We start from the raw sequence: 26909 nt of genomic DNA on the forward strand, positions 1-26909 counted from the left end.
GAAAGAGGCAGGCCGGGCTAGGCCTCCAGGCCGAGGGGAGCTGGGGGCTCCTCGGTGTGGAGACCCCGGCGGGGCGCGGGGGCGCGGGCGCCGCCCCGGGGAGCGCGGCGCACGCTGGGGTGGCCGCGGGGGAGCGCCGTGACGGGCCCGTGCACCGACCACTGGGCTCTGGGAAGTCGCCGCCGCTGCCCGGTGACTTCCTCCTCCCCTCCTGGCAATCCGTCTGTGTGGGTCCGGGAGGGCCGGGCTTGGGTGGCTTTGCTTATTATGTCGGGTATTATTATTGGTGTCCTTTACTGGAATTCTGGAGAGGCAGGGCCGGGGCGGGGGGAAGGGAAGAGCTTAAGTGAAATTTCCCTCCACCCCTCGCGTGGTTGCAGCCGCACCAACACGACTGCAGAGTCTGTAGTGTTGAGTTTGATGGTTGATGGGAAAAAGACATCATCATCTCGTGTGCTTTCCTAGCGTGTACGTCAGGAAAAAAAAAAGTAGTGTTTATTTTAATGTTATGAAGGTGTTGTGCGGAGGGGTTACAATTCCACAAGTCAGGCAGTGACCGCAGTTCTTTTTGAATAATGTCACCCCTTCCTTCATTTTCCCTGTTTCCCCTGCGAGTCCACAGAGTTTATTTTTTTACCGAGTGTATATTGAATACCGTTGCTGCATGTGTTTACCCTTCCCAGTTATTCTTTTTTTAATATGAAGTAACACTTTCACACTCATGTGCAATCTCCGTTAAGACAAAAATTACAAACTTTCGATTATCTTCTGTACTTTAAAGAATCATAGCTAAAGCCTTTTTTAACTTAACTATAAAACATTTTATGCTTATTAAGGTATTTAAGTGTTATTGAAATCTGTCATGTGGGTTATTAGGGTACACTGTTAATTACAGTTACTATTTTTGTATGCTTGCTGCTAGTTTTAGGGGATGGATACTATTTATGCATTGTACTTTAGTGCTTCCATACTTTCTCGTTGTATACAATAGTCATTAACATTAAGCTCCTCTGCTTTAAATTTTTCTTCATTTGGAAGCCATGTGTATGTAGTACCACAATTAATCTACCTTAATACAGCTTTTAAATCTTTTTTTTGTGGTAAGGTACTTAATATGTGGATACTTGTATAAAACAAATATATAGGCTTTTGAATAACTATAAATTGAACTCTGTCTTCACAGAGACTAAGATAGCAGTGACACTTGAGAGTAATCCCTCACTAATTGCTCATTGTTTCCCTCCTTCAACCTTTCCAGATTGTAAGTGTCCTGATTTTTGTAACTACTGCTTTCTAGTATCTTTCAACCACCAGTCATGTCAGCATTGCTAGACAGTGCTTTTGTCTCTTGTTTTTCTGTGTACAGATTGTATATGTATCACTTTATATATTTTGTTTTATTTTGCTATAGTCCGGTCATATTCATATAGTTGTGTTTCATATGTCTTTGTTGTGATGTAGTAATGTCTGTAATATAGAATAGTATTTTTAGGACAGAACTACAATTTAGTCTTAATATTAAAGGACGCTTGAGTCGTTTTCAGTTTTTAGCAATTATGAACAGTGCCACGATGAATATTTATACATATTCTAATGCACAACACCATCATGAGTATTCATACACTTTTATTCTAATATACACAAGCATGTATTTTCCTACATTACATATATTAGTCTTCAATACCCCTCGATTATACCAAACTTTTCTTTAGCGCATCTATCATGTTATATTCCCACAGAAGTATATGACAAAGCTAATAATTGTTTCAGTTTAATCCCAATAAGGGTAATTTTCATACTGTTTTAATTTACACTGTCCAACTTACTTTTTGAAAAACGTATTGACTGTATGGATTTTTTTCTTGTCTTTTTAATCATCTTGGTAAGAATTTTGTGTCATAATTCTATTTTGTTTTCTATCTTGTCTATTTTGTTCAGAGACTTATAGCATTGCAGCAAATTTCTTCTCAATGCTTGAAGAATTACTCACTTGAACTGTATCTGCTATGAACAAAAACTTTGTTCACCAGGTGTGATCAGGGTGTGGCTGTGTTGCCCACACTGGCTTCCCACTTGAGACCCTGCCCAGACCCTGCTCAGTCTGTACCTAGGATTATAGGCTAGTGTACCTGAATAAATTTTTACTTTTGTTTAGTGTTGATTTGAATTTGAAAACTGGTTCTTGAGTACAAATCATATTGTCTGGAAGTAGGGATAATTTGTAACTTTTCTTTATTATTTGGATATCTTTCTCTTACCTTATTGCTCTAGATACTATTTCAAACACTATTTGAATAAGAATACAGAGAGTGTATGGGCTGGGAATGTGGCTTAATGGTAGAGTGCATTCCTTTCATGCATGAAGCCCCAGGTTCACTTCCTCACTACCATGTGCACAGAAAAAGCCAGAAGTGGTACTGTGGTTCAAGTGGTACAGTGCTAACCTTGAGCAAAAGAAGCTCAGGGGCAGTGCCCAGGCCCATACTCAAGCCCCAGTACTGACCAAAAAAAAAGAATACAGAGAGTGGAAACTTTGCCTTGTTTCAGATTTTAGGGGAAATGCTTTCAGTTTTTCTCCAATTTAATGTAATGCTGGCGACTGATCTGTCATATGTAGCCTTAGTTGAGGCATGCTCTATATAGTCCTTTTGTTTCTTCAGGACTTTGATCATGAGGGTTTTTTTTTTTTTTTGTCGGCCGTGGGGCTTGAACTCTGGGCCTGGGCGCTGTCCCTCAGCTCTTCAGCTCAAGGCGAGCGCTCTACCACTTGAGCTACAGCGCCACTTCCGGTTTTATGGTGGTTTATTGGAGATAGGAGTCTCAAGGTCTCTCCTGCCCGGGCTGGCTTTGAACCGTGATCCTCAGATCTCAGCCTCCTGAGTAGCTAGGATTACAGGCATGAGCCACCAGCGCCCGGCGATCATGAGGGTTTTTGTCACAGGCATTTTCTGCCCCTCTCAACTACTTGGCATTGCAGACTTGGACCACCATGATTAGCCCATTTGGTTTTTTTTTTGTTTTTTTTTTTTTTTGACATAGGATCTTTGTAACTTTTTTCCTAAAGGAGCATAATTCCATGGGATTGCAGGTATGAGACACCATGCCCAGCCTCTGTTGGGGTTTTTTTTTTATTATTATTATTGCTTCAATCTAATTGCTTCTTAATGATATATTTTGGTTGCATTTATCTTCTTTGTTCAAATTGGTGGTCCTATGCACTTAAAAATTATACATGTGTAGATTTTCCAGCTTATTGAAATGTAATTTTTTTAGAGTATTCCTCAATGATCTTCATTGCTTTCTGTTGTAATATCCCTCTTAAATACCTAATTTTATTAACTTGGGTCTTTTGTTTCTTAGTTATTTTGGATAGGATTTATTAATCTGATTATCTTTTCAGAAAACATTGTTTCATTGAGTTTGTGTGTGTGTGTGTGTGTGTGTGTGTGTGTGTGTGTGTGTGTGGTTATTTTTTTTTAGTCTCCATTTCAGGATTAATTACAACCTAATCCTTACAATTTCATTCTGCTTACTGATTTGGGGTTTGACGTGTTGTTGCTTTACTAAAACTGTAAGTGCATGATTACTTTTATTTCTTTAAAATATTTCTGGGCTTTATTTTTGAGGTAGACACTCAAAGCTATAAATGTTTAAACTGTCTCAGCTCCTTTCCACAGGTTCAAAGTTAAAAACACTAGACTTCAAAAGACAAGGTAAAATTAATGTAAATAAAATACCTTAACTTCTCATGATTGCACGGTGAAATTATATATTTATGTAGTAATATCTACAGCATACTAGATTTAGTAAGATCTATAAATGACTACAACAATATTTGTGGGAAAAGGTAAATCTATATCATCTATAAAAATAATGCCTAAGATTGAGAAGGTATTTTTAGTATATAGTTCAGTACCTATAGTTCAGTTCCAAAGAGCCAGCCAAAATATTTGTTTGTTTTGTTTTGCAAAGGGCAAATGGATTCCAAGCCACCTAGTCCCCTATCATAACCTTCCTGGGATTAGGTAGACTTGGGGTGAGGTCTTTCCCACTTTAATCTACTATAGTACAGGGATGACAGGAATGACTATAGAGAACTTTACCTGTGACAAAGATGTATGAGCTGTTTTTAAATAAATCCTGTAGAAGCAGATTTTTGTTTTTGATGATATTTATCTTGAGGCAGGGTTTTACCAGATAACCTCGGACCATGTCAACTTTAATTTGCCATTTTATTTGCCTCTGCCTCTGGAGTGCTGAGATTACAGCATGGGCTACCATGTCTTGCTACAAGGAAAAACCAACTGCCTAAAAAGGTTTTTTAATTTCATTAATTTGGCTTATATTGTGGAGGGAAATAGGACTTAAAAAAAAAAAGAAAACTAAAAGTTAAGTGTGAGTTAAATTAAAGCATGTAATTTTAACTACAAAAAAGTTATCCTGTTTAAGTACTTTCCCACTGCCCAATCCTATTAAGCCTATGTCCTCTATTATTAAGTCTTGCTTTAGTATATGTTTGTTATAATTGATACTGAAACATTATTCTCAATACAAGTCCATAGTTGACAATAGGGTTTAGTTTTTGTGTTTTTACATTACATCGGTTTTCACAACTCATAATAACCACCATTTTTGTGTCATGCAGACTGGTTTTACTGCCCTTACAGATCTCTTGTGTCCCTTTTCCTTTTTCTTGAACATTTGACAGCCACTGATGTTTTCACTGTTGCTGTAGTTTGGCCTTTTCCATAATCTATGAAGTTGGAATCATAAAATGTGTAGGTTTTTCCAGTTGGCTCCATTTGCTAAGCAGTAAGTAATCTAAAGTTCCTCCATATCTTTTCATAGCTTGATAATGTCTATGTATTTTTAATCCTGAGTATTACTCCATTGTATACCTCTACCATAGTTTGTTTATACATTCACCTATTGTTTTGATAGTTACAAATTTATTACCTGAATGTAGTAGAAGCTATCAGTAATGCCAGCTACTCATATCTTAAGTGATCAAGTAGCCAGTGCCAGCCTGTACAAACCAGTCTGGAATAGAGCAAGATCTGTTTTCAAAAGAAGTATGTGTGTATGTGGGATGGGATACAGGTCTATATTGGACTTTCAATTATTTGTCATTTGCGTGTGATTACGGAAACTATGAAAAGATTCTGTAATGAGTTTTTCCAAGTGAATATATTTGTCATTGTTTTGGATTCTAGCTATTATATATGAGATGATCTCTTTGTTTTATTATGTAGTTCTCAAATGACATTTAATGTCATTCATATTATGTTTCCTTTTTTTTCTTTTTTTTTTTTTTAAGGTGCTAGTGTTGGGGCTTCATTTCATGGCCATAGCTCATAGCTTTTTCCCTTACAGATGACACTCTTCTGCTTTGGCCATGCCTCCAGTTCCGGCTTTTTGCTAGCTAATTGAGATGCCTGCCTTGGCTGATTGAACCGTGATTCTCAGATGTCAGCCTCCTTAGTAGCTAGGATTGTAGAGATGATCTACTGGTGCCTGCATTTTGAGCATCTTTTCATAGTTCTTTTGTAACCAAATAAGGCTAAAAATAAGATTATTGGATGAGGTGATTGTTCAGCTCTTTGGTATTTTTTTTCTTCTTTTTTAATTTTTATTTTTTTTATTGTGAAAATACTGTACAGAGGGGTTACAATTAGATGGGCAAGATAATGAGTACATTTCTTAACAAGCATTGTAGCCTCCTCCTTTGTTTCCCCTTCCCATCCATTCCCAGCCTTCCCCCCATCCCCCCACCATCAAAGTTGTAAAGTTCGTTTTCAACATGACAACTTGTACTTCTCATTCTTGCAACGGGTCCATCTGTATCCTTATTTAAACGGCTTGTTTTTCCCTTCCCCTCCACAAATTATACCAACATCAAATACAGTGAAAGCAGGGGTTATACTGTGGGGGAGGGACATACAAAGCAACAAAGAAATAATCTTACAAATGCGTTAGAAACAAATGCATGAAAGAAAAAAAACCATTTGAATACATATCTTAGGGTTCATTTCACCAAACATCAACTTATCTGACTTTTTCTGCTTGTCTTAGACATATACTAGTTATTGCAAATAAGGGAAATCGTGGGACCTATGTTTATTTGGGCCTGGCTTACTTCACTTAATATAATTTTTTCCAAGTCTTTCCATTTCCTAACAAATAGGGCAATGTCATTCTTTCTGATGGAGGCATAGAATTCCATTGTGTATATATACCACATTTTCTTGATTCATTCATCTACTGAGGGGCATCTGGGTTGGTTCCATATCTTAGCTATAGTAAATAATGCTGCAATAAACATAGTTGTGTTGGCAGCTTTAGTATGGTCTTGTTTGTAAACATTTGGGTAAATGTCCAAAAGTGGGATTGCTGGGTCATAGGGGAGCTCTATGTGGAGTCTTTTGAGGAACCTCCATACTACTTTCCAAAGTGGTTGAATGAGTTTACACTCCCACCAACAATGAAGTAAGATTCCCTTCTGTCCACATCCCCTCCAGCATCTATTGTTATTACAGTTCTTGATTTTTGCCACTCTAACTGGGGTGAGGTGGTATTTTAATGTTGTTTTGATTTGCATTTCTTTTATGGCTAGGGAGGTTGAACATTTCTTCATGTGTCTATTGGCCATCCGTCTTTCTTCTTCAGAGAAGTTTCTATTTAAGTTTTTAGCCCACTTATTTATTGGGCAGTTGCTTCTTTAAGGATTTGTTGTTGGGGATTTAATTTTTTGAGTTCCAAGATTATTGGATGAGGTGATTGTTCAGCTCTTTGGTATTTTTTTTTTAATTGAGGTTTTTTTTTTTCTTTCTTGTGCTGCTACTGAGGATATGGTCCCTTGGGTTTTTTGCTCAGGGATGGCTCTCTACTACATGAGCCACAGTTTCTCTTTCAGCTTTTTGGTGATTAATTGGAGATAAGAGTCTCAAATTGCTGTCCAGCCTGGCTTTAAACCGTGATCCCCAGATCTCAGCCTCCTGAGTAGTTAGAATTACAGGCTTAAGCCACCAGCACCCAGCTCTGAGTTGTTGTTTTTAATGTTGTTTTAATAGCTCTTTTTATATTTTGGATACTAGTCTTTAATCAGATTTTGCAACTGTTTTTTTCCCAATTTATGAAAATATGTTTTCATATTCTTTACTATGCCAATTGCAGAACTGAACTCCTCAGTTCTAATGAGGTCCAACTCACCAGTAGTTGGGGGTGTGTTTTGTTTTTTTGTTTTTTTTTTTACACTTTCAGGGTTTTTTGCAAAAACTCAACACCAGTGTCAAAGTCTCCTATTTTTTTTCCTTCGTTATTTTCAGGAAATATTTCTCATTTCACATTAAATTTGGTAGACCGTTTGCAGTTAGTTTTGTGAAAAGTATAAGGACTTAGTTTTTTATGTGTGGTTATTCATCAGTTCTATCTAGCCCATTTGTTGAGAATACTTTTTTCTCCATTGGCTTATCCTTACTTTGTCAAAGTCCAGTTAACTATTTACATGGGTCTGATTCTTAACTCTATTGTGTTCCATTGATTTGTCTAGTCTTACACCATACCACACACTTGATTATAGTAGCTTTGTAGAAAGTCTCAAAATGGACAGTCTCTAAGCTATCCTTTGACTTTGTTCTTCCCCTGTATTATGTTGGCTCTTCTGAGTCTTCTGCCTTTTGATAAACTTTAAAACTAGTTAATTATATGCACAAAATAAATTCTGAGTCTTCTGGCTTTTGATAAACTTTAAAACTAGTTAATGATATGCACAAAATAATTTTCTGGGATTTTTTTAAGTTGGGTTATATTGAATCTGTATTTCAAAGATTTATATTTATCAATAGTTTAACAACATTTACTCTGTTCAGAGCAAGTGAAATTCCTGTTTACTTAGGTTTAATTTGATTTCTTAAATTAGGTTTTTATAGTTTTCCTCATGTGTGGTACTATTTTAATTTAAATTTTTAGTTGGAAAGCAACAGGAATTTAGATGTTAATCTTATTCTCTTATATTATATATCTGTGTACTTTTAATTTTATTTTCTTTTTGGATTAGTTAGGAGTTCTAGTAACTTAGTAGAAGTGGTTATAGTACCTCTTTGAATTGTCCTAATCTTAGAAGTAAAATATGCAGATCTTTTTTGTCAATTTTTTTTTTAATCACATTGAAGACATTCTATTAGTAGTTTGTAGAGAGTTTTTATTATGACTGGGTTTTTTTTTTTAATGGTTTTTCTGTATTTAGTAAGATCATAGGATTTTTCTTCCTTTTTCTTTTTTTATTGTGAAAATACTGTACAGAGGGGTTACAATTACATGGGTTTTCTTCCTTTTTCTGTTGGATTACATTTATTGTTTTAGAAATGTGAATAATCAAGGCTTTGATAGGTAATGCTAGTGTCATGAAATGAGTTTGAATGTATTTCTTTGATTCTGTTTTCTGGAATAGATTGAAGAGAATTACTCCTCAGCTTCTGTTTTCTGGAAAATGTTGTAGAGAACTGATGACATGATAAATTTCTCAAATATTTGGTAGAATTTATCAGTGAACCCATCTGAGCCTGTCACTTTATATTTTGGAAAGTTAGGAATTTATTTAATTTATTTGCTAGAAAAGATCATCTTATGCAGATAATCTTGTATAAATTTATTTTCACTCTTTACTGTTGTTTATAAAGGTGATATACACAGGGGTTGCAGTTTCATAAGTCAGGTAATGAGTACATTTCTTTTTGGCCATTGTCACCCTTGTATAAATTTTGATTCATTGTATTTTTAGAAAATTATTCCATTTTGTCTAAGTTACCAAAATTTCAAGCATATTCATGATCTTCCTTTGTATTATTTAAATGCCTATTGGACTATTGGACTAGTGATTGCTCTTTTTTCATTTCTGACATTACAGTTTGTGTTTTTATTCTTTTAGTGTTAGCCTACCTAGAAGTTTGTCAATTTTTATTGACTGTTGTGAGAAACTTTTTGTTGTTGTTGTTGATTCTCTTGATTGATCTCCTGTTTTCAATTTTATTGATTTCTGCTTTAATTTCTTCTCACTTTGATTTTAATTTGATTCTAGTTTCCCTTGTGTGGAAATTAATATTATTGATTTTAGCCTTTTTGTAATAAGATAATATAGTTACTGCTTTAATTCTTCCTCTTTGGACTACTTTTTATTTGGGTCACAATGTCTTATTTTTTTATATTTTATAAATTTTAGTCCATAAAAATATAAATTTCTAACAAGAGAGATATACATATATGTAAGTATATGTTACCAATTTCTAACAAGAGAGATATACATATATGTAAGTATATGTTACCATCTATCTTCTTTATCAGCAGTAAACTAGAAAGGAATCATCAAATTTCAAGAGCAGAATTCCAGTGGTTCAGTTAATGCAGTTACATACAGCCCTCTTGGGGCTGGGAATGTGGCCTAGTGGTAGGGTGCTTGCCTAGCATGCATGAAACCCCAGGTTCCATTCCTCAGTACCATATACATTGAAAAATCTAGAAGTGGCTTTGTGGCTCAAGTGGTAGAGCGCTATCCTTGAGCTGAAGAGCTGAGGGACAGCACCCAGGCCCAGAGTTAAAACCCTATGACCAACAACAACAACAAAAAGAATACTTCTACATCTTTACTGTCAAAGCAGCAGCATTTTGTTTAATTATGTTGAACAACATTTGCATATTATGGTAGTAGGTTTAGAAATAGGAAATTTGCATAAAAATAGATCCCATCCTTAAGTCTAATGGAAAATAGTAAATCTGTTTATCCTTTAAAGTTAATTTTCCTTGTTTTGATTCTCAGTCACAGGCACACAACATGGAAGATTTTGTTTATGCTTTGATATTTTAATTTCCTTGAGTTTTTTTTCTTTAACCATATGTGATATAGAGGTATGTTCAACCCATTCACTCATTTTGTATTTAATTCCTTTGTGAACTCTATTCTGATAAGTGGTAAATATGTTTTGTGGTGCAGAATGTGGTTTATTTTTGTAAATGTGACGTGTGAGCTTATAAAAATGTTTTTGCTTTTTTAGATTCACTATTCTATAAATATCATTTAAAATCAGGGCCCATAGTATTGATAGTTCAAATATGTCTGTGTCATTTTTTTAGCCTGCTGGATTTGACAATTATTCATAGCATTATGTTGAAATTCTCAATGTATCCATTTACTCTGCTTACATTTCTTTGTTTTATTTTTTGTTGCAAGACTAGGACTCCATACACAAAGCCTTTCTCATTGGCTGGCTGGTGCTCTACCAAATGAGCTAAGCTACCAACCTGTCTAGTTACATATCCATCATAGCTTTTGTTTAGTTCAAATTTTTCTTTTCTGAGGCTGATTTATTTTCTACTGTTATTGATGGTGGTTTGGGTGGGGTTTTTTTTAGTTTTTTGTTTGTTTGTTTTATCAGTCTTGAGGCTTGAACTCTGGTCTTGGGCTCTGTCCCTGTGCTCTTCAGTTCAAGGCTCTACCACGTGAGCCACAGCGCCACTTCCGGTTTTCTAGTGGTTTTTTGGAGATAAGAGTCTCAAGGACTGGCCTGCCCAAGCTGGCTTTGATCCTCATATCTCAGCCTTCTGAGTAGCTAGGATTACAGGCATGAGCCACCGGGGCTGGCTGTGGTTGGGTTTTTAAGGTGCTGAGGTTTATTGAAGCTTGATTTCTTATTCACAATTGACTTTATTATTATATAATGCCCTTTTTATTAATCATGCTCTGTCTCAAATTAATGTGGCAACTTCACGTTCCCTTTTGTTTATGATATAATTTTCTACTTTATTTACTTGATGCTTATGGGGTTTGAACTCAGAGCCTTTTGCTATTACTTGCTCAAGGCTTGAGCCATGCCTTCACTCCAGCTTTTTGCTGGTTAATTGCTGATAAGAGTCCCAGGAACTTTTCTACCCTTTGCATAATTTTAACTATATAGAGTTAGACAATAGGTTAGATGTAGAATCTGCTCTTTGTTTCTAAATGAAATGGTGAGTGATGGTGGTATTGTCTTAGATGTTTTCTTTCACTGAAAAGAGAGTAATGTTAACAACTCAAAAGAAAGGCCATCTACTGTAATTTTAGATGTTTTCCTCATAAGAGGCTGTTAACAGGATATATGAGAATTTGTGGGTTTTTGTTTTTGTTTTTGTTTTTTTTGGTTGGTGTGGGGCTTGAACTCTGGGCCTGGCCGCTGTCCCTGAGTTCTTCATCTTAAGGGTAGCGCTCTACCACTTGAGCCACAGCGCCACTTACAGTTTTCTAGTGGTTACTTTCAGATATTCTCAGGGATTTTCCTGCCCAGGCTGGCTTTGAACCACGATCATCAGATCTCAGCTTTCTGAGTAGGTAGGATTATAGGCGTAAGCCACCAGCACCTGGCAATTTGTATATTTTATATTACCATATTTTAAGTTTTTCAGTTCCATCTACCAATTTCACCAGCATTTTTTGTGAACATGTGCCCATCTGGACTTAACTCAGGGACTAGGCATTGTCCCTGAGCTTTTTTGCTCAAAGCCTATTACTCTATCACTTGAGCCACAGATCTACTTCCAGGGTTTTGGTTAATTAGTTGGAAATGAGAGTCTTACAAACTTTTCTGCCCAAGCTGGTTTTGAATGGCAGTCTTCAGATCTCAGCCTCCTGAATTGCTAGGATTGCAAGCAGGAGTCATCAGTACCTGGCATCACCAACACTTTTGTTAAGGATTATTCTAGTAGGGGGAGCAAAGGGGAAACAAAGGAAGAGGCAACAATGCTTGATAAGAAATGTACTCATTATCTTGCTCATGTAATTGTAACCCCTCTGTACAGTATTTTCACAATAAAAAAGAATTATTCTAGTAAATTTTATCATCTCTGATCTGAGTTCCTGCAAACTAATTAGAAAGTGGTATAGATTTATATTATAACTATATTCTTATGACTGTTTTTGGAGTTTTACAGCTCTTATTTATCTGATTTTTCTTTTTCTTTACATTATTTCATTTGAATCAGTATAGACATTGAAGTACTTTGTAAGGTACCTCACTATGTCTACTTTTCAGTAAACTAGTCCCTATTTTTGTCATGATTCATTTAAAAGGCATATTATCATACTTGAAAAACTTCTGAACTGCTCGGTAGCGCAGGCTAGTTTCAAACTCGCCGTCTTTTTAATGCCTCCACCTTTTGTATATTGGGAATGTAAGTTTGCAACATGAATCTGAGCAGATGTCCTTTCATTTATAAAGGTTGTAGAGGCTTTTCAAGTCATGTAGAAATACAGATAAACTATTTAGAGTAAGCTTAGTTGACAACATTTTTGTGTCACTAGGTGGCGGGGCTAGTAGCCATACCTAGAGCTCTTCCTTTTTCTGCTTATATGATGTTCTACCACTTTACCCATTCCTCCAATTTTTGGCTTTTGCAGATAAATTGGAGCTAAGAGTCTTGAGATTTGTCTGTCCAGGTAGTCCCCTGAATAACTACATTCTAAGCATGAGCCTACCAGTGCCCAGGTTAGGTAATCAAACTTCTATAATTTCTCTGATGTTTGTGACAGTGCAGGGTAAATTTTAAATGGTCATTAGCATCCTAATTTATAATGTAGCAGTGCTACAAATTGATGTAAGGAGAATTCTTTTCACCGTATTTGTCAGAACAAAAGTACCTAAGTCAGTGGAAAAGTTTGATTTTTACATTGCTACTTATAGCAGAATCATGAAGTGGTTCTTGATAATACAACAGAGCCATTCTAGGAGCATTCTGTACCTTCTCAGATATGTAACTTGGACTAAAAATTTCTGTTTTAAAAGAGTTTTCAGGTGATGATGTTGGTAATTGTGGAAACATAAAAAGAAATTTAATTTGTGTGTTTGTAATCATAATTTACTACTCTACTATCTTGTGTCCAAAAAGAATTTTTTCCATTGTGGGGCTTGAACTCTGGACCTGAGGGCTGTCTCTCAGCTCTTCAGCTTAAGGCTAGTGCTCTACCACTTGACACGGTGGCACTTCCCAAAATTTTATTAATTAGTATTCATTGAGTTTTCATTCTTACAAAATAAAAAAGTAATAACTTTTCTTGGCTATTGTATGATTAAATATATACTAAGATGAATAGTTTTGTGAATGTGCATCTTTGTATATGGGTAAAGCAGCCATTGTTGATTATTCTGGGTTTTTTGTTAGCTGGGTGGGGTTTTTTAAATAATTTCAACTTTTAAATCTTTTATATAAAAATGAATAACTGCTAATACCATATTTACTATATGGACCTTTTTGTTATAATATGCAGAAGAAAGATTGTATATTTTAGAGCTAAAATTTACATAAATACTTGTATGAGAGGCAGGTTAATTACTTTGTTCGATGTGTGTTAACCATACCAAAATAGTGATGCAGTAAAGAAAAAGCTGTGGGTTTGGGGGTTTTTTTGTATGTATTTTTTTTCCTACTTAACAGAATTTCTTTACTGGTCTACCTGGATTTTGAGTGTTAATCTCATTCTGCAAAATGTTTGAAGCACCTAAGAACCACAGTTCTTAGCAGTCATATCTCCATTTTGTTCTCACATAAGGTGTAATAGTCTCAGGTGACATCTACTGCATCTGAGATCAATGTCCAGTTAAAATGAGAGTTTTTTTTTTTAATTTCCCACTTATAGCATTATGAGTAATTATTCTGATTTATAATCAGTTAGAAATGGCTTACTCTAATTAGAATTTTAGAGTTTGACTATAAAATTCTTAATGAATGCTATAAGTGGGGAATTAAAAAAAAAAAAAACAAACTCTATTGTCACATAGAGATTAGTTGTGTTGCTCCAGGACTGATATTTCTTACAGATATCATCAAATATTCAGTATGATGAATTCATGAAATTCATTGTATTGGTCATAATTTCCTGAATATTGGCTTCTTGCCTTTTGTCACTGATCACCTATTTGGCATCATTGCAACTGATACAGCTTAATTGTTCTAGAGCATTAGTTGTCGTTTGTTTTTGTTTTGTCTTTTCTGGTACTGGGGATCAAACCCAGGATGCTGCATTTGCTAGACAAGTGCTTTGTTACTGAGCTGTATCCCAGACCCAGAGCATTAGTTTTTAAACATTTCTCCATTCAGCTTGTTATTAAGACTATGAAGCTTTCATCTCCAAATGATTTCATTAATTGGCTGTCTATATCAGAGCTAAGTATGTGCTCATTTATTGAATCAGTTTTTTTTCAGTCTTTCTATATTAGCCTATCATGTTGTTTGATACCTGTCTTAGATTTAAAATGTGGCCTTTTTCAAAATTCTGCTTTAGATACTAATTTGTACTTAATTTAAGTGAACTTTAATATCTCTGAAAAATTGTTAAGAATTATTACAAAAACATTTTCTTCTACATAATTAAAAATACACATCAAAATAATAAAATCTTTGTAGGAAAGGAGCTTCTACTTTGATATGACTTGTGCATATATATTATTGGAGCAATCTGTTCCTTTCTAGATTTAGACTTTTAAAAAATGTTGATAAAAATATAGAGAGAGAATTTTCAAAACAGATCACCAAAACTGTACATATTTGGTGCATACTTCATCACAAGTATCCAGATTGTAACAAGTACTGATGATTCAAACCTTTAATCCCAGCTACTCAGGAGGTGGAGACTCAGAGGACTGCTATTCAAAGCCACAGGAGCAAAATGTTATTAAGGTTACATCTCTATTAATAAGCTGAGCCTGATCCAGGAGCCAATGGCCCATACCTGTAAACCTAGCTACTCAGGAGGCTGAGATAAGAAGATTGTGGTTTTAAGCCAGTTGGGGCTGGTAAGTCTTGATATTCTTATCTCCAGTTAACCACCAGAAAAGCAGAAGTGGCCCTATGGCCCAAGGTGATAGTGCTAGACTTGAGCAAAAAGCTCAGGGACAGCACCCAGGCTCTAATTTCAAGCCTCACAGCCAACAACAACAAAAAGTTGAGTATGGTGATCTCAACTATAAAATAGGTTATAGGAGGATTGTAGTCCCAATGCCAGCCCTGGTTAAAAAAAATGTGAAACTATTTGAAAAATGAACAAAAAAAAGGTCTAGGGAAGGGCACATAGCTGAACTGATAGAGCATCTTGATTGGCCAAACATCCTGAGTTCAAATCCCAGTACCTGAATTACAAAATAATAGTTTTTGTTTGAAAGTTATATTTCTGTTATAGGAATAAAACCCCTCTGGCTTTTTGTCTCTCCTAGTAGCAGGTGATCTAAGATTTCTTTTTTCTGACTGAGACTTCAGATTTCTTTATCATGGAAGTCCTTTGAATTCCTGATTCCTTTTCTATTCTCAGCACTTCCTACAAATCCCATTCCAGTGATCCTCAAATATTTGTTACACCTTTAGCTCGGGTTGGTTTAAGAAGATTCTTTTGGTACCCAGGGATTTGTCTTCTGTTGTATCTTTTTAGTTTTATCAGCTTTGATATTGAATGTACAGTAATCTTTCCTCAGTAGCTCATAAAGTGTGGTTTCTGAACTGTCAACAGGAACATTATCTGGCAACTTATTAGAAATGCAAGTTCTCAAGTTCTGTCCTAGACTGATTAAATCAGAAACTCTGACAATAGAATGTAGGGAATCACTGCTAAGGTTTTAATGGCTTTTTAGCACCATTGGTCTTTGAACCTATTGGGATCCACTTAACTATATTGATTGATCATCTTGTAATTCTTTATTACCAATTTAAAACTATTATTTTAAGTTGAAAATTCTTAATGAATAATATCTATATCTATATCTGTCCTAGTTCTGGATACCTTTGTTTGAAGCTGCCTTTGAAGGCACATGAACCTTGATTTCCCTGTCAAAGAAGTACAGTGAAAGACATTGTTTAGAACGAAAGCCTATCTTGTGCTTCTGTTATGTTTTGCTTTGTACCATTATGATCTTTTACTTCTTTGACTTCGGTGTTTTTAGGATTACATGTAAGTTAAATTACATGGTATCTGGTTTTCCATACTTATTTATTTCCTTTAACATCTCCAGATGCATTGATATATTTGTAAATTATAAGATTTTTTTTCTTAGTCTGAATGTTGCTCCATTGTGTACATATACTGCTTTTCTATTCATTGATGGACAGAGACACTTACATTATATGTCTTAGCTATGGTGAACATTTAAAATTGAACATTAAACATTGGAGTGAGATACTGATTTCATTTCCATTGCATATATATCCAGAAAGGATATTGCTGGATAATATGGTACTTTTTACTTTTACCTTGGTAAGTAAAGTCTTCCTGTTAATCATACTGGCTGTACCTATTTACATTCTACCAGTAGTCTCAAGAGTTCTGTTGTCTCCACCTTCAGTCAACATTTGTTGACTTTTGTCTTTTTGATAATTGTTTTCCTACTAGGTATGCTAAGATACCTCTAGGCATTTTTTAAAAATATTTATTTGATTTTTTTGTATCTTTAGTAGTAGTAGTACAAAGGTGTTGCCATTTAACCAAGCAGTTTATGAACACAATATATCTCACCCATCCCTCCTTTACCCACCTCTTCTGTCTCACTTTTTAGTTTTGTAGGATATAGTTTTAATTCTTGTCTACATTTTCCCTTTCTTTTCTTCATTCCTCTGCCGTTTTCCCCTTAACTCTACCCTACCTCTTTCAAGTACCCACTTCCTAGTTTCTTTTTTACTTCTACTCTGCCTTTCTAAGGAGATACACTATTTTAATTCTCCCTCAAATCTATCATATTTCAGTTAATCCATTTTTATACACTTGGATACCATCCAATGTATTCACTTAAAAATTTGTAAGCTTATTCTAGCTTATATATATAAGGGAAACCATGGATGCTTTGGCTGTCTGGGCTTGACATACTTAACAGTTTTTTTTTCCAAGTCTTTCCATTTCTTGACAAATGGTACAATGTCTTTCTATTGGAGGAATAAAATTTCATTGAGTATATATACCCAATTTTCTTGATCTATTCATCCATTGCGGGGCATAAGAGGAGATTCCATACCTTGAATAGTGCCAGAATGAACATAGTTATGCTGGTGGCCTTCCTTTATCCTGATTTGTAATCCTTTGGGTAAATGACCATGAGTGGAATTACTAGATCATAGGGTAGTTCTGTGTTTAATTTTTTGAGAGCCTCCACACTGCTTTCCAGAGTAGATGAACAAGTTTACATTTCCATCCACAGTGTATTAGGGGTTTTAGCCATATCCTTGCTAGAATCTGTTACTGTTACTGTTTTTTTGATAGTGGCTATTCTAACTGGGGTAATGTGGAATTGCGTAAGTACAATGCATCTTAATGGATGTCAACCCTTTCATCATTTTCCTCCATCCCTCCTAACCCCTCATCAGAGCAGTTTTGCTTTGCATTTTCATGTTAAGTTCTTTTTTCTTGTTTTACTCATTTTTATGACGTCTTTCAAGAAATGCCTTTCTAGGTCATTTGACCATTCTTAATAGTGTTGTTTCAGGCTGAGTATCTGTTTATCTAACTATGTATTTATAAGTTGTGCTTCTTCTGGAGCTGGAACTCTGAGACTCAGTGTTCTTGCTTAGCTTTTTTTCAAGGAGCTCTACCATTTGAGTCACACTGTAGTCCACTTCCAGCTTTTTGTGTTTAATTGGAAATAACAATCTCATTTGTGTACTGGCTTCAAACTGTGATCCTTAAATCTCCTGAATAGGATTACAGGCATGTGTCACCAATCTGCGCTGAGTTTTTGAGCTTTAACATATTTTAGATCTTCTTATGGCTTAGGGTTTTTTAAGCTTGGATTTGGTGTTTGTTTGTTTTTTCTTTTTTGGTAGTTTGAGCTACATCCGAGCCCCATATTTTAGATCTTAAACTCTTATAAAACATAAGACTCACAATTTTTTTAATTCTGTAGGTAGTTCAGTCCCTCAACACTATTGAGTAATTCTGTGTGGAAGATTTTTTAAATTTTTTTTGCTTGTTTGCTTTTGTATTGAGGGTCATTTCTAAACCTTTGTCAAGATCAGTGTCAACAGAGATGTCTTCCTGTGTTTTCTTTTACAAGTTGGTACAGTTTCAGGGCCTAGGTTTAAGTTTTGAGTCCATTTTCAGTTGACAGTTTATATTGTGTAAGAGTCAAATTTCATTCTTCTGCATGTGGATGCCACTTTTTCCAGGAAAATTTATTGAAAAAAATCTATAATTTCCTCATTATGTATTTTTGGAACCTTAAAGATCAGCTTATCATTAACATCACCAACATTCTTGGTATTTCTGGGCTAAGTGGTCTGTTCCATTGGTCTGTATATCTGTTTTGATATCTGTAGCATGCTGGGTTTGCTTTGATTATGATAGCTTTGTGAACATTGGGCTTAGGTTTATAGTCTTAATTTTAGAGGTACATTACATCTATACATAATGTTTTGAATTTTGATAGTTTGGGACTTTTCTGGAGTTTCATCAATTTCAAACCAGAATTCCAAAACTCACCAAAGTGCTTTTGTCCATTGAATAGCTGTGAAACTATTTCAGTGTGGGGAAACATGTCTGGATGTAGCCTCCTTTCCAATTTTTGCTGACTTTACTACCACAACATGACAGTAATCATTGGTGATTTGATGATAGCTTAGTGATCTTTATCAGCTGAATTTTGGAGGTCAGAAGTTCCAAAACAGCCCTTAGCAGGCTATATAAACACTGCATCTTCTGAAAGCTTTAGGGAAAATGAAGTACATTTTTAAATAAGTATTATGACTTAGTTGGATTCAAAATAATAGATTTTCCACTTGTATGCTACTTGATTTAATTAAATTATTTAACTCTTCTGTGTCCCCTTAAAAAGATTCTGAGAGTATTTGCTAAATTTATTTTCAGAGTTAAATGAATCAGGTCTTTTTAATGTGTCTGGTAAGTAAATTTTGCTAAAGCTATTGTGATTACTTTCTAAAATGTTCCTATAGGAGCTGGGTGCCAGTAGCCCACATCTGTAATCCCACCTACTCAAGAAGCTAAGATGTGAGAATCTCTGTTTAAAGCCAGTCTGGGCAGAAAAGTCCATGAGACTCTTCTCTCCAATTAACCACCAAAAAGCCAAAGTTAGAGCTGTGGCCCAAGTGTAGAGCATGAGCTAGCCTTGAGCAAAAAAAAATGCCAAGGGATAGTGCCCAGGCCCTGATTTCAAGCTCCATGACCAGCATAGGAAACAAAAACAGACCAAAACAGTGCTCCAAGGAGAATTTTAAAAACAAATTATTCATTCTTTCTCTCATGAATTATTCATTCATTTCTCTCTCTCCTCTGAATAAAGAGAAATGAATGTATTCGAGTATTTACTCCCCAAAAAACAAACATTTAACCTAGTCAGTAGACTTCGTAGGTTGCGGAGTGAAGCAAGACGTGAAGGATTTTCCTTAAGGGATGATTATGACTATGGTCTTATCTATTGCATGGATTGGTAGGAAAAAAACTATATGTGGAAAAGGAAGGAAAGGTACAAGAATAATAGACTTAAAGGAAAGAGAGAAGTAGTTGTAAGTACAGTATAAAATGTTAAGAGTGTCAAGCCTCTATTGGGGATTTTTTACATTTGAAAATTTTAAACATTTTGCACATTCAAACACTTGTATTTTTTAATCTAGAAACCTTTGTCTTTTAACACATGTAATGTTTAGTATTCATCTTAATTTTTTAAGGATTTGGATTCGTTGAAATGAGCAATCGTAAATCAAAGAATAACTTAATACATGCAGAGTGCCTTTTACAGGTTAGTATGCTTTTTCCTTAATCTCAAAGCCTTACCTTGCAAAAATGTCAGAGAAGTAGTTATCTTTTTAGGTTGACTTTTTAAAAAATTACTTAAAGGACTTACTCTTTTCCTTTGAGGAAAAGTACAAGGTCATAAATAGTCAGATGGAAGCAAAGCTTTCCAGACTGTCAAAATTAAGTTTGGAATGACAAATGCTCTTATTTTTATGGTGTTCTCAAACCATTTTCTGTCAGTGGTTGTTGAAATTGTTTTATATTAATGTCTGGTGTTACTAATTTCATCCTTTCTGTCTTTAGATACTTATATCTTAGATTTTTTACTTAAGTATTTCTAAAGTAATTGATTTTAATTTATTTAAATACTGACTTTAGAATCTTAAGTTTAGTACTTTCTTTGTTAAATTTATTACTAAATTATTCTTTTTGGTATCATTCTATGTGGAATTATTTTCTTAATTTTAGTTGTTTAATTCCTAGTTTACAGCAGCACAACTAATTTTTTTATAAATTGATACTTTACCTTACCTGGCTATACTCATTTATTTTATTCTTTAGATGTCCTATGTACAACATCATGTCATTTACAAGTAGAGAAAGTTTCCTTCCAATTTCCATGTTTTTAATTTGTTTCTCTTTCATAGTAATTTGGTGAAGCATCAATAAAATGTTGGAACAGGAGTAGTGAGAATGGACATGCTTATCTCAAGGAGTAAACATTTGCCATATGAGTATTAACCTTTAGGTTTTTAAAAATAGGTACCCTTTATTAAGTTAAGGAAGTTTCCTTATATAACTAGTTTTATTTTTCTTAAGCACAGACTATATTTCAAATACTAACTGTGTAAGTGTATTTCCTCCTTGAGAAACTTATACTTATCTAGGAAAAGGGCATATTTCTACGTAAGCATTTCCATTTGTTGACTTGACCTCAGCTACATTTATTTTTCAAATGAACACTATATTTGTTTTTAGCCCTTTTTAAGACCTCACTTTATTTTCTAGGAAAAATGTTTCAAAAACCCTTTTACTGAGTGCCAGGCTTTGTGGTACATACCTATAATTCCAAATCTCAACAAAGCTGAGACAGGAAGATGATGTTTCCAGGCCAGACAGGGCTACACTACATAGCAACAACTTATCTCAGAAAACAAGAAGGTATTAGGGACTTGGGAGATCGGAGCATTGTGGTTCCAGACTATGAGGCGAAAAATGGTACCCTATATTAAAGACCATACCAATCATGAGGGTCATCATCTATAAGCCCAGCTACTTACTTACTTCCCCAGCAGAGGAAGTAAGTAAGTTCAGGGTCTGAGGCCAAGTCACTGGGGCATGTAGGGGTGGAACCTGTCTGGAAAACAACCAAAGCCAAAAGGACCTAAATAGTATGCTTCCTTAATAAATAAGGCCCTACAAATTCAAATTCCAGTACTGCCTCCAAATAAGAAGAAACATTTCAAAATCAGGTATAATTTATATGGATTTCTGTGTAAAATATAGTTTTTGAATTTAGAGATTAATTTCTGTATGCTATTAACATATATCCCAGTATGACTAGGATTTTTCAACCTTCTTAGCACAGATTAATTTCCTGTGTATTTGGTACACAGTTGTTGTACCCTAGAAGATTTCAGTGATGATTTTGTTTTGTTTTTAAGGAAAGGGTTGAAGTTTGTCTTTTGATTTCTAGTGTTCTTATCTTTGTAGAGAAATTGATGCTCTGATTTATTGAATCTGAGTTTATCTCTGATTCAAGAGTTTTTTTGTTTTGTTTTGTTTTACAAATATCACTGATTTGAATGTTTTACAACTAGCTATTATTTCTATAACTCCTACACTTACAGATAAAACAAGATTTAGGAAAGTTGGTCTTTATAAGTTCATATCACTTGCTTTTGGGCACCAATCCCAATTTTATTTCTACTTCATTTAAAATGTTAATTATACATTCTTTTATCCCTAGTGAATAATTTTCTTTGCTTAGCTTGTGGTACATCTAAAGAGGACACAAGTTTTAACTCTTTGGTATATGAAGAGTAAGTCCTGTGCTATAAATCTGGGAGATAGAAATAATTGGGGGCTTTTATTTTTCAGCTCATGGACCAAATCTGAGATAGCTACCCTACCTAATAAGGTTGTCCCTTAAGAACCTCTGTATTAGCAAGAAATCCAGTAAAGAAATGACTTTAATGATTTTTAAGACTATAGCAAATTACCTCACATAACCAAGTCTAAGGTTCTAATTGTAAGACATACTCAAAATATAGCTTGAGGGGGCGGTGTTTCTGAACCCAGTTCAGTGGTTCGTTTTGAGATTTTTTGTTGTTGTTCATTTTTCAGTAAAGAGGATAGAAACTAGAACCTTAGCTTGCCTGAATGGGGCTGTATTGCTGAGCTACATCTTCATTCCTGAATTGTATTTTTATAGCCTAGATAAATCTCCTCTCTCATATATGTTAATAGATTGTTTGTTGGTTTGTTTTTTGTAGTTTTTTTGTTTGGTTATTTCTTTCCAATTCATTTGCTATGTCTTTCTGAGTATGGATCATATTTTTTTAAATTATTTTTTGATCTGAATTTAATAGGTCCTCATAACTACACAAACTTAAGCTTCTATTTTCCAGTCTTCACTGTTATGACACATACAGATTGGTAGTGATTGAGATAATTGTGTTTAGATATATTTGTCTTTAGCAATTAGTATGTGGTGCATGACCATTATTATATTAGCTTGAATTGTTAAGATTTCTTCCTGTTTTTGTTCCTTGTTCCTTGCCTCACTTAGTTTAAAACAACCCTTTTGTTAGTTTTGTAGTTTAAATAAGTCTCCATTTTATTGAAACTTTTCACTACTAAATTTTCATTAATTCTGTGTCTGGATAAATAAAAATAATCATTAAGTTTATAACTCATGCAAATGGAAGTCAGAACGAGTCAGAATACTTAAGACAAGTATTTACTTAGGGTTGTATTGATTCATAAATACTTTTCTGATGGTTACAAGCATACTTTCTTTACATTTTGTATTACATATATAATATTTATATTCATTTTGTTTTTATCAGGTTCAAAGAACATTACGTGAAAGATTTTGTCATCAGAGTCCACATAGTAACTTATTTGGAATCCAAGTACAATACAAGTAAGTATAGTTCTGCCCTTAATCTGTTAAGAAACATTTATAAATGCCTTATGAATTTTATAAAATTTAATCAAACACAAATTTGATCTTAAGTAAGGTTAAAGTATATTTTTCTTGTTGTTGTTGTTGTTATTAGTACTGCACTTTGAATTCAGCCTGTCAGTTACTAAAGGCCAGCATTCTATGACTTGAGCCATATCCCCTACCCTATACTTTTATACATGTAAAAATATTTGTCTTGTGTTTAGTACCACGTGAAGCATAAGCTGCTACAAATATTTCTTTAATGAAAAAGTCCTTTAACAACCTTCTATTGCTTTTATTACTTGGTATTATGGAGAGAATTCTGATTTTCTTGCTCTTAATACCAGGCAGCCAGCTCTAGGAATTCAAGACCATAGAGTATTAGTAGAAAAAGGGATTTCTAAACATAGGGGTTCTAAGAACTGTCACTGTTGTCCTTTGTCTCTTATCATCATAAAATCCAATATATTCCATACATACAAGGATTTATCTACTATCTTTTCTTTTCCTAGAAATGTGAATTGGGCAAAGAAGAGAGGAACTTGTTTTGTGTTTTTTGGTGCTAGTCCTGTGTCTTGAACTCAGAGCCTACATGTAGTTCCTGAATTTTTGTGCACTATGTCACTTGAGCCACAGCTTCACTTCTGGATTTTTTATTGTTAATTCAAGATAAGAGTCTTATGGACTTACTTGTCTGGGCTGGTTAAGAACCTCTATCATCACTAGCTAGGCTCCTGAGTAAGATTAGAGGCATAAGCCACCAGCACCCAGCAAGAGAGGAATTTTTATGCATAATTTAAATTTAGCTTTAAAATGTACAATGTTGTACATTATTCCAATGTTATATTTTAATATTTGGCCTTTTTATATCATTTTAGACACTTAATTGAGCTACTTAAAAGAACTGCTATCTATGGAGAAAGTAACTCTGTACTCATTATTGGGCCCCGAGGATCAGGAAAAACACTGGTAAAAACTTTTGATTTCTAGTGTTTCTTTGGTTTCTAAACGTGATGATTTTTAATATAAGTAACATTGAAAAAAATTCATTTCATTATTTTGTAACATTTTGGTTTTTTTCCTCTTTTAAATCCTAAAAGAAAGGCAAACCCTTATGATATTAGGGTAGTATATTTTAAATGAGCCTGGATTTTTCTTTAATGTGAATTTAGCTACTAATAGAGAATATTTCCTTTTCAGTTTAACTTCTTTTTCTCACATATATTTAAATCACAATGTATGTTCATTATATTATTATTAAAAAGCTTTCAAAATATTTACAATACTAGAACATATTACATCTAAGTCTTAAGATTCCACAGCCGTGAATGATACTCTCAGAAGTAATCAAAAGTCTAATGATAGTTAAGCAACAATTCTGAAGTTTTTCTTGTTATATAGTAATAATTATATATTAATATATTATTTTATATATTAATATATGATATATATTATATGCATATATATATGATATTATATATCATATAGTTATTAATTATATTTTATATGTATACACATATATAGATATATGTATGTATACGTATGTATACATACATATATCTATATATGTGTATACATATAAAATATAATTAATTATATGTATGTGTTTTGGTGCTTGCCCTAGGTCTTTTAACTCAGGACCTGTACCATCTTAAGCTACAGTTTTACTCTCAATTAAGAGATGAGAGTCTCGTAGACTTTCCTGCTCTAGGTAGCTCTGAACTATGATCCTGGGATCTTAGTTGCATGAGTAGCCAGGATTACAGGCATGACACACTGGTGCCCTAACCTTTTCTCATTTTCATTCCAGGGTAACATATAAAGTGCTTTACAATAGTCTGTAGAACAACAGTGGAAATAAAATTTGTACAATCATTTAGTGTTTTCTAATATACCTTCGGATAGCTTTTCACCAATTATAATAATACTTGGTAGAGTAAATGTTTTTGTTTCTGTGTCAGTTGTGGAATTTTTTTTAAACTCAGAGCCCAGACACTGTTCCTGAGCTCTTTTGCTCAAGGCTAGTACACTACCACTTTGAGCCAGAGCACCACTCCTAGTTATCTGGTGGCTAATTGGAAATGAGAGTCTCTCTTGGACTTTTCTGCCTGAGGTGGCTTCGAACCATGATCCTCATATCTCAGCCTCCTGAGTAGCTAGGGTTACAGGCATGAGCCACAGGCACCTGGCCTAGAGTGTTAGTGATACATAAAATGTTCTGATACATAGAATTGTAATGGACAGTAGTTCAGTGTGGTATATAAAGAAATATATCTTTGAGAAATTCAGAATTGTTACTAAACTATCATTTGAATTTTAGGTAGCTTTTTGAGAGTATCAATTATGGTTTTGGAACCTTAAGACAAGGATGTAGTTCTAGTTACGTTCTAGTTATACTTTATTTTTTTTGGGGGGGGGGGCGGGTCTGGTCGTGGGGCCTGAACTCTGGGTCTGGGCGCTGTCCCTCAGCTCTTCAGCTCAAGGCTAGCGCTCTACCACTTGAGCCACAGTGCCACTTCCGGCTTTTTTCTTTTTGCTTATGTGGTGCTGAGGAGTCGAACCCAGGGTCTCATGCATGCAAGGCAAACGCTCTACCTCTGAGCCACCTTCCCAGCCCCTCTAGTTATACTTTAAACTGTAAAGTTTTTACTTAAAAAGAACAACCTGTTTCTATAAACTATTGTTTAAAAAGGAACGTGAGCTTCTTTTAATCTTTTCCATATTATTAGATACTTTACTTTTTGTATTTTTTAGCTAATAAATCATGCTTTGAAAGAGCTTATGGAAATAGAAGTGAGTGAAAATGTATTACAAGTTCATCTGAATGGTAAGCATGTCATTTTCCCAATGGAACTGATTATAAATTGCATATGCTTTTTCTATCGTGAAACAAATTCACTTGTATACTTTAAATCTGTGTGCTTACATTTTTTCAACTAGATCCATGTTCAGTAGCTTGTACTATATCACATTGTACATACTAGTTTTAGAAATCAAAAAAGAAATAAAGGACGTATACAAGTACTCTGATTTTTGTTGTTGTTTTTAATAATACTATTCCCCCCAAAATTTAGTTTTTAAATCTATCAAGTACCTTATTATTTGTTTTTTAAAAGAAATCAATGAGAACTAACAGACATGATTAATATTTTCTCATTAAATTTCAAAACCATCAGAAAATATGATTACTGTCAAATTCTTTATGATAATTAAATAGTTTAAATGGACTACATTTCAGGACTGCTGCAGATCAATGATAAAATTGCACTGAAGGAAATCACAAGACAGTTAAATCTGGAAAATGTAGTTGGAGATAAAGTTTTTGTAAGTATCATTTCAGCTACTTTATTAAATAATCTTCTGTTGTAGGGTCTCAGATTCTAATTTGTGTCATAAAAATATGTAATGAAGGTGCCAGTACCTCTTGCCTATAATTTTGGCTACTTGGGAGGTTAAGATTGAAAGGATAACTTTAAGGAGATCATTATTTGAACCAACTTGAGCAAAAAAGCTTATGAGACCTTCTCAACCAGTAGCTGCCTGCAGTGATACATGCCTGCCATAGTAGCTACATGGGAAGCTGAATTCAAATGGACTGCAGTTCCAGGTCAGCAGAGCAGAAAATTCTGCTATACTTCATCTCAATAGAAGAAGCTGAATGTCGGCATGGTCTTGTCATCCCAGCTATGATGAAAAGTTATAAGCAAACAGATTCCTATTCAGGCATATAATCAGGCAAAACTTAGGTCCTAGAATAAAAAGCCAAGGGCTTTTTAATGCTCAAAAAATGAGAATTTATTTTTCAAAGCTGAGAAAGCAGGTTAAATTGTGATCATGTACTACTGACCTAACTTGTTTTTCCTTTGTACCTCGGCCCTCGTAATTTCATAGAGCATGCTATGCAATTAAGCATTTTTTAAGATTTAATGGAATTCTTTTTTATTATTCCATCAAAAGTATAGAACAACAAATTACTGAAATTATATTAGATATTAT

The 26909-nt window shown here is 34.4% G+C and overlaps 1 protein-coding gene across 7 annotated transcripts in view; it reads left to right on the forward strand.

Moving 5' to 3' along the window:
- The window catches only part of Orc4 (origin recognition complex subunit 4), a 52442-nt gene that overhangs the window by 244 nt on the left and 25289 nt on the right, over nt 1-26909 (forward strand). The window contains exons 2-9 of one of the 7 annotated variants that reach the window (XM_070023564.1): nt 3665-3713; nt 4709-4812; nt 14634-14813; nt 19675-19745; nt 22813-22889; nt 23792-23882; nt 25668-25740; nt 26152-26237. In XM_070023564.1, coding sequence (XP_069879665.1) covers nt 19692-19745; nt 22813-22889; nt 23792-23882; nt 25668-25740; nt 26152-26237 — 381 coding nt within the window. In that variant the 5' untranslated portion in view covers nt 3665-3713; nt 4709-4812; nt 14634-14813; nt 19675-19691. Of the gene's footprint in view, nt 1-3664; nt 3714-3984; nt 4317-4708; nt 4813-14633; nt 14814-19674; nt 19746-22812; nt 22890-23791; nt 23883-25667; nt 25741-26151; nt 26238-26909 lie in introns of those variants that run through there. The other 6 variants (XM_070023552.1, XM_070023559.1, XM_070023545.1 and 3 more) reach the window with 6 other exon arrangements.

Source organism: Dipodomys merriami, unplaced genomic scaffold, assembly GCF_024711535.1.
Source record: "Dipodomys merriami isolate MVZ:Mamm:240054 unplaced genomic scaffold, mDipMer1.0.p SCAF_1, whole genome shotgun sequence".
NCBI lineage: Eukaryota > Metazoa > Chordata > Mammalia > Rodentia > Heteromyidae > Dipodomys > Dipodomys merriami.